The sequence below is a fragment of the Nesoenas mayeri genome (genome assembly GCF_963082525.1).
Source record: "Nesoenas mayeri genome assembly, chromosome: 2".
NCBI lineage: Eukaryota > Metazoa > Chordata > Aves > Columbiformes > Columbidae > Nesoenas > Nesoenas mayeri.
This window is the reverse complement of record NC_137543.1, coordinates 87,800,521-87,814,273: the sequence shown is the minus strand read 5'-3', so window position 1 is coordinate 87,814,273 and position 13,753 is coordinate 87,800,521. Positions and strand designations below refer to the sequence as shown.

Here is a 13,753-nt window from a genome sequence, read left to right as displayed (position 1 = left end):
AGAATCTATAAAGCAAAAGAAAGTAAAATAATTTCATGTACTCTTCTCATATTAGCAGGAATTAAAGTTGTCATTTGATTAAGAAGATTAAAGAGACACGAACCAAGCAGTTCTCAGTGCTATAGTCTAATCTTAAAGGGAATTAATATACTTATATAGATGATACCATTGTTCTGGAAGTTATGAAATGGAAGTAGTTTCTATATTTAATAGTGTGAAATGTATCACATTAATCTTTGGTTTATTCACAGGGAATATACAGACTACAGATTCTATTTTGGTTGATACAGATAAGGGACATGATTTCCATGCCACCAAAAAAAAATAAAGAGATAAGACACATCCACAGCTGCTTCACAGTGCTTGGACACTTCAAAGACTTGTGATTCTCATTTTTGGCCAGTCCTTTCTTTTATCAGCTAGGACTCCCAAGACAAAGAAGTTAAATGCTTGCCCTGAAAGGCTATAAACTCAGGTCTACTTCTAACCACTGAATTTTTAATCCACGCAACCATATTTAGAGCTCCACTACTGTCTTTAACCAAGACAGTACATTAAAAATCCTCAACTCCAGGACCAAAACAGGGAAGAAAAACCTTTTGTATAATTACATGCTACACAGCTTTCAACAAGCTCCTGTTGGTATTTCTGAAATGTTAAATTGCATCTCCCACACACATGATTAACCTCACTTTGAGAAACATTCCACTTGCAACCTGCAAACTATCTTGCCTTTGTGTTTGTAGCCACATAATACTGGTACCAGAAGAAACTAAGAGTCCCTAGCCCATCCACGTCAGTACATTACACTCACCAGCCTTCTCCCAGGCATTCCACTACTTCATTTGTAACAGGTTTTGTCATTAACTTTTTTTATTCCAACAGGCAAACTTTATAGCATGAGAGCAAATATACGTAGACACAGAAAGCAAATAATGAATATAATATTACATTGTCTCAGACACAATTAAGTCTCATAAATAAAATGACTGCTAACGGAGACTGTTGTCCCCTAGAGGTCTGTCTGTCCCACCAAGTAACACACAGGAGAAGGAAAAATATGTTCCTCCATCACTTACAATTTGAGTCAATAATCATAAAATAACTGGTGATAAGAAGACAGTGGTAGATCTGGCCAATCATCTTACGAGCATGTAGATTGCATCTGCAGTCAGCTCTGCTGCTTGCGCGATTCTTTATCACAAACCCAGTGCTACTGCTTATTATCTGCTTTAAAAAAAAGGCTGGAGAGGACCAGACAGGAAGAAAAAGCAAGTGTCTGAGGGCAACTGAATGGCATTGTATGCAATTCTGATCAGAAAACTCACTGTCCGCTTAGAAACTTGCTAGTTTCAAGGTAGCTTAAAAACTGATGAGAGCTGCTTAGATGAAGACAATCTGTGACCTATGTAAAAGCAAAATTGATGCTAGTAAGAACTTTAAGCTTTTCTGTATCATCTATTTTAAAGCAAATAATAGGTTGAACTAGGCATAGTTATTGTTTAAAGAAGCATGCAGCTTTTTCAAAGGAAAGGAGTTGGTATTATTCTCATCAACTGAAGGTGTCTGAATCACAGGTTTTGTTCTACCCTTAATGCTGCATCTAAAATTCTCTCCTCACCAGAGCATGCATTCAGAAAAGGAGTGGCCTGCTACTTATCTTAATTACAGGTCTTACTATCTCTTTCTCCTGGACACAAAGATTTATAAATCAAACAAACAGGGAAAGAAACTGCATTCAGATTACATAATGAGGTTTATGTAAATGGCACCTACAGCCCAGGGTCCTGAACTTCAAAGGCATTCCAGCTCCTCGTTACCCCTTGGACCAAGGCCCACTGCTTTGTCTTTATTTAAATAAGCTGGCAGGGCACTTAGAGTGCTTGCAGATGAGAGGAACCAGTTCATGTGGCTATTATGGGGTTTTGAGAATTATGAATACAATTCAGAGACCAGTGAAGTTAGCTTGAAGATTCCTGTTGCCATTGGACAAGACCAGGAACAACTAAGACCCTGTAAAGGGCCAAATTTAACTCTGGCCCACAAAAAAATCTTGAGTCAAACTTTAAAAATCTTCTCCACTTACACAATTTCATTTTCCTTCTACACCGAGAACTAAGCTAGATAAAACTGGAGAGAAAAATCCCCCGAAACTCAGTATTTTAGATCAATACATAAATAGTTAGCTGTCAAAACGATGAACACAGTTAGTTGGGCAGTAAGTATTTTCAGCATCCCTCCAAATAAGTCAAAAGCCAGCTGGAAGAAATTTTACTTCCCCATCAACAGAAAATGTTTCAAAGAATAGTATGCTATGTTGTGAAATTAAATGACTCCTCACTCCAGGAGGTCTCACTTCCACATTTAGCAGTTGTCATTTTTACATCCAATGTTCTTCAAAGAACAAATTTTGGTCCTTAAATAATTTGGATGAGGGGAGCACAAACACCTCCAACATTTTCATTCTTTTACATATTTTCACCACAACCACAGGAGCAGAAAGTCTCAGTCATGAGACCCAGAGAGTCAGGACTAGCTAGTTAGCTAAACAGGGAAGCAAGAGGAATCCCCATTGTGGCAACTGGCATAAAGAACGTGGACTATCAACTTACGTAATTAAATGATTTTATGTGACAGTGGAGGCAATGACCACAGACATGGCAACTTAGACATACTCAAAATGGCAATTATTGCCAGTACCTTTTTTTGGTTTGGTTTTCAAAAAAGTATATACCAAAATGGGTATGCCATCATGGACACCACAGAAAGCTACTTTTATTATTAATTCTGCCTACCCGAAATCCTGAATAGAATTTCAGCGGGACACAATATTGTTATTCATTTACAACCCACATGCACCATTCCGTGCTGTTAGGACAGCTGCTGCATTCCAACAGGCAAGTGAAATCTATTTTTTGCATGTAACATTTTATCATATAGCATACATATGTTAAAAAGTAAATTAAGAGTCAATTAAAATATATCATAAAGAACAGGACTTGAATTTAAAATTCTCCAATACCCAAGATGGCTTCAGTATTTAACAACAATCAGGTGGAAAATGTTCAATTAAAATTTGCCACCAGTTATTTTTGGAAAATGGTGTCCACGTTAAGATATCATATTGGATAAATGCCAGCCTAATTGGAAAAAAAAAAATATTCTACAGCAAATACAAATTATTTTATAGTGTAAAATGTAAAAATTATTCTCTCCAAAAAGGTAATGCTGCAGCTAACTCATGTGTCTAGAAAAGCTATTTGAAGGGCAAAATTTACACAAAGAATAAAGCAAGGCACTTCTAAGTGAAGCAGAAACCTGAAAATGTAGAATTTCCCCAGAAACTTTGACATGAAATGTGCAGAGCTTAACTACCTCAAATCTATACTCATCTGTCAGTACCATACAGTTGGAATTTTAATTTAGGTTTCCTGTCTCACAAGTGATTATCATAAGCAAGAGGTTATTGATTAATTTTTTAAGATGAGGACATTGTCTTCCTATGAAGTTTCTTCAGTATCTTGTGAAGAGCTTAGTGTTTCAGAATTCCAATTTTAGAGCCAAGTCTAGAAAAAGCTGACACATTCATTTTTCATGAGTTTAAAACTTTTTAGTTGCTTACAAAGGGTGGTTACATTTCTCTCAAATATCTTTGAGAAGGAAAAAAACAAGGTGGAATCATATGGCCAAGACAGAGAAGCTTACAAAACAAGACAGAACACCCCACCCCTTTTACTTAGTTTCCCCACACAAACTGCAACTGACTCCAAGCATCAATGTCTATTTCATTTGAACCATTCCCCGCCAAATAATAGATGCCTAACCAACCAACCAAACAAAATCTCACAGGTAAAAGCAACACTGAGTTCTCTAGGTCAAAGAATAAAGTTACTACAGGGCTATTTCAGACATAAGCCTTAATAGAGTGCAAATCCTCATTTGAGAAAAAGGTCTAAAACAGAGCAATAAATTTGAGTCAAGGGAAGCTGTAAACAAGTACATATGCAGATTTATTTTATCTGCCCTGAAATGCCAGTGTGCCACATTCCACAAGCAGTGAAATAATGAAACACTGAAGACTAAGTCAAAAGTGTCTTTGCTTCTACTGCCTAAGGCAAGTAGAAAGCCTCAAGTCAGTCTTCACTTTTTTCATTTTTTTAATTGTTTAAATCAAGATACTAATAGCTTAAACAGTTAATTCAAGATGATCATCCTTAAATGTACCTTTAAGCATGCAAGCCACAGGTTCCCTCCAAATTAAACAGCTCAGTGTAACAAGTAGTACTCTCTAAGATTTCCATCTCTAAGATTCTATTCTATGGAATCCTGCATGCATGAATTTCCCAAACTGACCTCCTCAGACATAATGTTTAATAACAGGTTGTTTTCCAGAGGACTGCTTAGATACTAAAGAAATCTCTATTTATATTGTTTTATAAAACAAAGTAGTTTTTGGTAGTTAAGAAGCACATACCAGTTGCTAATGCCGTTTCGAATAAATGTTCCTTTTTCTGTACTATTAAGTAGTATCTTCCCAAGAACCACATAGTGCTTCTAACGCAGCACAGTCTGTCAGTGTCCTAACAGAACAGATGGATGTTTTAATTGCACAAGGGCTTTTAGGTATATCAGCACTTCCATCACCAAGAGGATGTTTATGCAGAGTTTAAAAAAAAATTAGGGAAATAGTGAGTGAGACATGGAAGGAGGAATCGTATCAAAATACATAAAGAGAAAAGAAAAAAAAAAAGAGAGAGAATGCTGCATTCCATGTTGCAGAAGTGAGGAAATTCACCTCTTGGGTGTACCAATTTTGGTACTACATACTTAGTATATATATAGTAACTCTCATGTACATCACACTGAAATCTCCCGTGTTGGTACTTCACACATACTTAAATTATGGATGCTAGCCAGGAGCACAACGGAATTTAAAAGTTGCAGAAACCATTGTACTCAGCAGCTGTCACATACCAAAGCCGAGCTGCGGTTTCGCCAGCATTCCAACACTATCTGCACGGCTCCTCCTGCACGGGAGGAGCAGTCACAGCACCCTCAGAGCCTGGAAAAGCTGCCTGCCTTACTTAAAAAGACCCTGTTCTGAGGGTGAGGAGATAAGCAAATGGCCATGCACATGGACAGGTGGAGAAAGGCAACGCTACCGCAGGCATTTCCAACCTTCTGGCGGAACAGGACTAGAAATTCCACTGCTTGGGTCTCATCAAAGACCAAGTTTGGGTTTAAACACTCTAAGTTAACTGAAATGAGATAGCTTCCCAGAGCAGAAAGTTTTAGGTATTACTTCTCTTTGCAGGAGGTGCCAACACATAAATGATTACAAGGTAAATGAATGTACATCCAAGTCACACTAGGAAGAAAAAAAAAAATCAAGATCATGGCAGCCCTAGGGAGAAGTTGTCTTTCCTTTCTGTTTCAGACAAGCTCAAAGAGACCTCTCCCTTCCAATCACATCTGAAAAAAATAATCCATTCACATTAATATGAATTAATTTATTTCATGTTAAATAAGATATTGGATTTCAGAACTAAGCCAGGGCTCTAAAAGCAGAAGCTCTTTATGGCACAGTTGTTCTACCCTCAGTTAAGAAACAGGTCTGTCTTTGGCACATTTTCCACCTTAACGGCCCTTACGTATCTTAAGTCAAGTTCACTTATGTATTAAATAGCTGAACTGAGTTATTCACCAAGTCGCACAACAAGCAGCTAGCAATTCAATACGTGACATTCCACAAAGCTCAGCACTGCCAGACCTATGGTGTTTTCATGCAAAAGCAGACATGCATTTAAACATGTTTCCATCCACATACCTAGAAGTCTTAGTGTGACCCTACTTAAAAAAAAAAAAGAAAAACAAACAAACAAAAAACAAAACACAAAACAACTAAACAACTGCTTAGATCGCTGTGATGGATTCTGACAAGAGATTTTCCCATCCTTGTCTTCATACTGGACAGACCAACATCTATTGTAATGAACTGTAAGACAAAGCTGGATTCGTTCTTCCTCACACCTTTCTGAAAGGCCACATGAGCAAAAAGCATCTCTTCTCAAATAAAATCTGACAGCCAGTTGCAAAATTAACACCAGTAATTACATCTGGCATTTCTTAGTTGCCTATAGGCAATCATCTACTGAAGTGACATATTTGATGACACCAGCAGGTACAGAAGCCCTATGTCACATCAAAAAGCAGAGAATTTAATTGTGGCCAAGTGCCAGAATCACAATTAAGATCACCTTTCAGTAGTAAAACAAAAAGGCCTCAAACACCTATTGTACTGACCCAGTCTTCAAGATCATGTTACTCACACACCTTGCCATGCAGATGCTGCAGAACACGGCACTGCATGAGATTCCATGCTTGTTTTTGATCTAAAGTCTCAAAACAAATAAGTGGTTTTGCAGTTTTTAAATTAACGAGACTGGTATATTAGTCTATTTTTCCTTCTACATGCAAATTATAGAGAAGCCAAGGCCACTGGGACAACTTATGTTTTACAAAAACTATTTTTACAGAGCAATAAGGAATACTATAACTTGTTTGCGAGAAGCCTTCTGGATCACGGCCACTCTTAGGGGTTTAGGAATAGTTTAGTAAGTCTGACCTAATCGGTCTCCCAGCGACAATATCATGACTGTAATTGCACTATGGATTCTTACACAGTTCCATAACTCAGTAACATAATATCTCAGTGGAAAGCTATTTAACCATATCATTTTAAATAGAGATTAAGTATTTCAATACTTCTAGGACAGCATCTTTTGTTGAGATAGATTTCAACAGAGAGAAAAGCTGATATGCATGACCAGTCACTAATGCCCAGTTTTGCTCAAACCAATGTTACAGGGAGTGGGATCAGACCCTTAAATCTGTAGGGGTTTTGTTTTAGCAACAGTATTACCTGTTTAATGCTCAGAGTCAAGTGACTGAAGAAATCAACCACACCTACACCCAGAGTAAGAAAAGGAGAGGAGATACCAAAAGAAAGATGCACTAACCACATTTGGAAATGAACCAAAGCAACAAACAGGAAGCACTTCTGCCTTCTTAGTGCTGCATTTTGGTTTTGGGTGGTTTTAAATTTGGAATTCTGCATTTGAAGAACATATATTTCATTTACAGAATATTTGTAGACTGATACTTATTAAGAAAGTTTTTTTATAGTCATGAAAAATCTTGATCCTCTGCAGTTCTCCAAGCATTTTTTAAAAATATGTACTTTCCAGATTCCACAACTAGAGAAATTACCAGCCTACAGTAATCACTAAAATAATTGGCTGTATAATCTTATCTTATTTGGAATTTGTAATGTGAAGTTTCAATACAGCAATCTTCCAGCCTTAAAACTGCCTATCCCCATAAACAAAAAAAGCCCAGAAGTCACCACCATGCTTTCTTCTTCTCTCCCTACTGCAAGGGGATTAGGTGAAATAGTTCTCTTTAGAAGCAAAGCAACAAATCCAGCCTAGGTTTATGCCACTTTACATCACTGTAAGACCAAGATCACCAAATCCTAGCAAGACAACTTGCAGGAAATTACAGAGATAGAGATGCCAGTGGTTCTGTATCCATTGGGACAAACTAGGCTGCTTAAACCAATGGAGTGCCACGCAAACAGGAAATCACTGGTTTAAAGCATTCCTTAGGGTATGATCCTGGAGGATCATTTATAAAAAAAGGTACTTCTCCTAAGCAAAACACCTTAACTTTGAGGCCAAAAAACCACTCCCCTTTACAGTTTAATTTGATGTGTATTCTTTTCAAGTGTCTCCCCTTCCTTTCATCTTCAGGGGCAGGAGGGATAAAATAAGGAAGCTGAGGTAACTTGCCAAGACAGTTACATAAAATCAGTGTGGTTACATGTCAGTCATATTTTCTTAGCTGTTTTTGGCTGGTCTGGCGCATTAGATGCTGCAACCATTCTGCTACACGCACCTGATCAGAGGTGGTTTAGATGTTGATCACAGATCCCCTCAAAGAGATAAGGATTTCAAAAAACACTTAACTTTTGAAGTACAGAGGCATACTTCTTAGCACATGAACTTGCGTAAGAAATTTGCATTAATTTAATCCTACATATGCTTATAAAAATACATTTCTATTAAGTAGTTTTGTACAAGGAAGTCCGGAATGCACGAGCTACATTAGCAATCAAGTTGAGACACTGCAATAAAACAGAGTTGGAACATCTGCATTTAACATACAGAATTAATCATCTAATGCATAAAAAAAAACTTACATGCAAAGAGGCTTCACCGTAAGACTCGGCTACTTTTTCTGATTGTGTTTTCTTTAGAACACATCCTACTAGGAAAGGAGGCACACGGTAGTTCCATTTTAAAACGAGTCTGTGCATCCCCGTGTAACTGTAGGAACTAAAGGAAGCAACATCCTTTCCAGCATCACCTCCTGACCTCCACTCTAAACAGCACAGTGGAGAATCATGCAGACCATGATTATAATCTGAAAAAAATAGTTTAGCTCCTTTCTGACCCCAGCATATCTAACTTATTTCTTCAAATCCCTTGAATGAATACCACTTCTGCACTTGTTACGGTGAGGTCATTATACAACAGACCAAGAAATTTGAAGAAACATTGAACTGACCACTCGCCACAACTCCCACATTCTTCTGAATAAAGAAGGGCACTTATCCAGCTCACTGCTCACCTTCCCACCCCACCATTACTGCCTCTATTTGACATTCAGCAGAATTCGCTCAAAAGAAATATCTCCATGTTTTTCAGAGTTAAAGCACTGAATTCTCATGGTTCAGTGAAGGACCAACTCTGCTCAGCCAACCAGGCAAGGCGGTGGATGGCATGTGCTGCTTTGCTAGCGTGACCTTGTCTTTGGATGCTACACTTACCTATTTCACAGGAAAACTTCTTAAGCATCTGAACACTAACTTGGACATTAAACAATCTCTCCTTTTTGGGGAGATGGACAGTACAGATAAAAGCCAAGTTCCAAAATTACAGTAAGTGTTTATACAAAGCAATTCAACTGACACACAAGATATTTTTAAACCTCTCTAAAACTGCAGAAGGCTGCATAATTACTACGTGGGAGCTAACTTTTCCACACAATACTCACCACATTCTGTACTGCTAAGTTGCAACAGCAAAGCTGCATTAAAAAGCTTCTGCCTTTTCATTATAAACCTTTTGACTACTGTTTTCAAAGGCTATGCCTTATAGTTGTGTACTTCCCTTGCTTACTGCCTCAGTCCCTCAGTGAAGTCCTGCTACTCTAACAAACGGAAAAAAATTGATTCCAAATGCTAACAGCACAGAAAGCTAAAGTACAGGATTTTGTTTGCAGACATGCACCGTTCTCAGCGCAGGAATCCGTGCACCCTGCACAGTTGCAACCTTTTTCAGGAGCAGAACTGCGAAGAGCTTTTCTCTTCTGAATAAGCCCGCCTTATCCTGAGCTCCGTTATTAGCGGTCTGGGAGCACACAGCTCAACTCAGCCCTGAGTGAGCTGTCGGCATCCTGCGAACACTTCAAACAGCCTTCGCCCCTCCATGCCCAGGAGCGGCACCGGTGCGTCTCTCGCCACCAGGGAAAGCGGCAGATTAAGGCAGAATTAACCCCGGACGCCCAGTGCTGCCGCTGGAAACGGAAAACAACGGAAGAGCGACCTCCATTACCCGCGCGTTGGAGGGAGGGGAGGCTGCCCCTGCACCGCGTCAGCTGCGGGGCAGCCCGGAGCTCCGGAGGGCCGCTAACACCGCGGCTTGCCCGCCGCCGCCGGGGACCACCCCGCACGGCCCCTCCCCGGCGCGGCGACACCCGCGGGCCCCCTCCTTCCCCGTGAAAGGCGGCAGCCCCGGCAGAGGGGCTGCGCCCACACCGCCCGCCGGAGCGAGGGCCGGGGAGGGGAAAGGGCCGCGCCCGCCGCCCCAAGGGTCGTTTCCCCCAGTCGCCGCCCCGCCTCGCTCACCGGCGTAGAAGCGGATGAGGCAGCCGGTCTCCGAGTCCATGCCCTCCTCCTGCACCCGCCACAGGTCCCGGAAGCCCAGCTGGGAGAGGTAGTCGTTCTGGATCTGCAGGGGCTTCTCATGGGCCTCCAGCCGCCGGCTGGTCTCCCCGTGGAGCTGCACGTACAGGGCGGGCGGCCCCGGCGACGCGGCCCCCGCCGGCGGCTCCCGCCCGCCGGCCGCGCCCGCCGGCGCCCCCCCGGCTCGCCCCGGGGGCAGCTCCCCCGGGCAGGGGGGGCCCCGGCCCGGCCCCGCACCTGCTTCCACCCCATCGGGGGGCACCGGCTCCACGTCCAGCTCTTCCGAGGAGGACGAGCCCCCGCCGCCGCTGCTGTAGGGATCCAGCCGGTCGGAGACGCTCTCGGCGCTGGGGCTGAAGCTCTCGGTGTCGGAGCCGGCCGGTCCCAGCTCCCCCAAGAGGGAAGGGCAGGAGAGCGGCGGCCCCGCCAGGTACAGCTCGGCCGGCGGCGGCCCGGGGCTGAAGTCGGAGGGCGCCGGGCTCGGCCGGCCAACGGCCAAGTCACTCTCCTCGGCGCTGCCGCCCAGCGGCAAGCGGCCGGGCCGCGCCGCTTCCCCGCAGTCTCCTCCGGCCAGCCCGCTCCGCGTCCCCCGCCGGCTCCTCGGCCTCTCCTCCGACTGCGGCCGCTGCCCCTCCGCCGCGGGCTCAGGCGGCGCCTCGGCGGGGGCCGCCGGCGGCTCGGGCGGGGGCTGCGGCGTCGCGCCCGCCTTGCCCAGCACCCGCACCACGCTGCTGCCGCCCCGGTGGCCGAGCTGCTGCAGCCGGGCGGCCACCTCGGCCGCCGTGGTCTCCAGGGTGCAGAGCACCGGCCGCAGGTAGCAGTTCATGTGGCGCTCGTAGATGTGGACGCAGCCCCTCTGCAAGTCCCGCCGCACCCAGTCCCGCTCCGGGGGCTGCAGGGGTTGCAGCTGCCGGGGCGGCTTCAGCAGCAGCGCTTTCCTGTCCAAGCTGCGGGTGCCCAGCGAGGCAGCAGGGGCAGCGGCGGCGGGCGAGGAGACGGCGGCGGACAGGTTCCTCTTCAGCCTCCCCCGCCGCAGAAGCAGGGAGTTGGCGTTGCCGGCCCCGCCGGAGGCCGCCGAAGTCCCGCCGGCCGCCAACGCCGCGGGGGGAGCGAAGCCGGCGGCTCCCCCTCTTCTCCGCCGCGGGCCGCCGGCTCCCTTGCCGTCCAGCTGCCCGCCGCCGCCCGACGGTTCCACGCCGTTCTCCGCGCCGGGCGCCGCCTGACTCCTCCTGCCCGGGGAGCTGCTCTCCGGCTCCCCGCGCCCGTTGCCCGCCGCCGGGGCTTCTCTCGCTCGCTGTTGCGCGGGCTCCATTGCCCGCGGGGCCGGGGATGCCGCCGCCGCCGCCCTGCTGGGAGCGCCGCTCGGCGGCCCGGCGCGGCGCGGGGAGGGGAGGGCCGAGCGGAGCGCGGCGCCGCGTCCCGAGGGGGTCACGTCGCGGCGGGGAGCATTCCGCTGGTGCCCTCGCGCCCGGCTCAGCCCCGCTCCCCAGCTGTCGCGAGCGCCATTAGGCAGGCAGAGCGCGAGTGAGCCCGGCGCCGCGCCCCGCGCGCTGCCCGCGCCTCATGAATATTAAGCAGCCCCCGCCTCGCCGCTGACAGGGGCCGCCGCGCGAGGGAGGGAGGCTCGCGGCGGTGACGCCAGCGCTCGCGCGGCAGGGCGGGGTCTCGCCGATAAACACAACGTGACCGCGCCTGGGGCCAGGGGAGGCGGTGTGGCGGGGGAGCGCGGGGGCTGCTGGGAAGCGTAGTCCCGACATGGCCGGCAGCCGCTCCCCCCCGCCAACTACAAGTCCCAGCAGCGCCCGCTCCCCGCGGCGCTGGGCGGTGCTGCAGCTGCCCGTAGCAGAGGGTGGCGGGCTGCCTGCCCGCCCTCCCGGCGCGGCAATCCTGTTCTCCAGAAGGAAGGCGGGAGGGCGCTGCGTTGCGTGTGGGAGGCCCGATCGCTTCCACGCAGCGCTGCCCTGCCCAGCCGTGAGGTGAGGAGGCGCTGCGGCCTGTGGAGGGTCACGGCCCTGTCCCTGACCCGCCGGGCAGCTCCGCCCCCGCTGTCCCCGGGAGACGTGCGGCCTCTGGTGCGAGAGCTCGCTGCCCCGCCGTGTGAGAGAGCGGGAACCCGGAGTATGGCCGAGGCCCCGGCGCTTCCCCTCGTTGCCCGCAGAGACCCGTAGTGTGGCGCCGCTCACGCCGGCGCGGGCTGAGCTGGCTTTAAAAATACTGCAGGACTTTGCCCTGCGAGCGTTATATCCCTGAAGTCTGACCAGGCGGTTTTACAGAAACAGCTGACGAAGGGAAGCGGCGGAGCCAGCCGTGCTGCTGACAGCCGTGCGCAGCCGCGCTTGCGCTGCGCCTCATGGGGGCCGTCTGCTCGGCGGTTAACGGCTGCCTGGCTGCACGCGGGGAGCGGCTGGGCGCGCGCCTGGACGGTGACCGGACCCTTTGCAGTGTGACATGTGCTTCCCGGCGGCTGCCTCAGTGCAGAACCCAAGCGCTGAGCCCCGGGCGATCTTCTCATCCGAGGAGGGAGGGGATCTCTTCGAATCCAAGACTGAGTCGTGGAAATGTGTGGGAAATATATATATATCAATATATGTATACACACACACACCAAGAAAAAGCTGCTTTGTGCTTTGCAGAGAAAGTTTCACTGCTATTAGGCTGTCACTCTTTTTCAGGGACTACAATCACTGAAAATACTTACGTCTTGAAAATTGCTTAGAAGCAGCCATTAAATAGCAACCTTCCCCACGCCCCTTCTCCCCTCCCCCGAATGTGATTGTAAATGAATTACTGAAAAGGAAACTTACAATCAGATCAACTCAATTAGCAGTGTGAAAGCGTGACTTGCCATACTGTAAGGACTCCATACTACTGTATTTATTCAGGGAAATCTCTTAATGCTCCTGGGGATGTTTTAGCTGAGTAATACCAGTTAAGGTGGTAACTGCTTGAGATCTTCCCTTTTTAATTTGTTTTATAAAATCACAGTGAAACATCTTGCCAGATATCAATCAAAAACACTATAGACTTCAATAAAGTGGGAGTTCTGGGCAATTAACCAGTTACGTCAATGTTAGGGGAGATAAATCACCACTGAGAACCCTGAGATAAACTCCTAATGAAACAGTATTTTTAGTTTGTGGGCTTTTTTAGTGCATACATATAATATATGAACCATAAATAGACCATAACCATAATAAAATTACAGTTTACCTCTCCTAATAAAACATTCCTCTATGCTTCTACGTTACTATCTTCACACCCCCTATAAGCAGGTGAAAAGCATCACAGAAAACAGAGGTACTTCCGAAAGAAATCACAATGGAAATATGTGACTGCCTTTTAAAAGGCTTTATAATGACAACGCTGATTTTTTTACCTTTATTTGGAAACCAACCAAGTTCTGAACAGAACAATCTGTAAATTAATTACAATCTGACCCTGTAGTTCACTGGACTGTATCTGGAGTTGCAATGACCAGCAAGAGCATCCTTGGAATTCCTGCTGCGTGGAAGAGCCAGGACCACTTCCAGAGCTCGGACTGGCAGAAGATGACAGCAGCAATTGGCCATTGAAGGGTTAAACTGGTGCCCAAAAACTCCTGTGACAGCAGCAGCACAAAGCAGAAGTACAGCACTGAGTATATTGAGGTCTGTTTCTGGCTGCTTCGTATGTTCTAGTTTATTTCCACTGCTTTGCACCGCCCTCACGTTACCTACTTCATGAAGG

General features: G+C 46.5%; 1 protein-coding gene across 1 annotated transcript in view; it reads right to left on the bottom strand.

Moving 5' to 3' along the window:
- PHLPP1 (PH domain and leucine rich repeat protein phosphatase 1) overlaps positions 1 to 11,587 on the bottom strand; it is a 143,094-nt gene extending 131,507 nt beyond the window's left edge. Inside the window, exon 1 of the mRNA XM_080338876.1 lies at positions 9,971 to 11,587. Within this exon, the coding sequence (XP_080195002.1) occupies positions 9,971 to 11,339 (1,369 nt within the window). The 5' untranslated portion in view covers positions 11,340 to 11,587. The remainder of the gene's footprint in view (positions 1 to 9,970) is intronic.
- Positions 11,588 to 13,753: the final 2,166 nt, after the last annotated feature.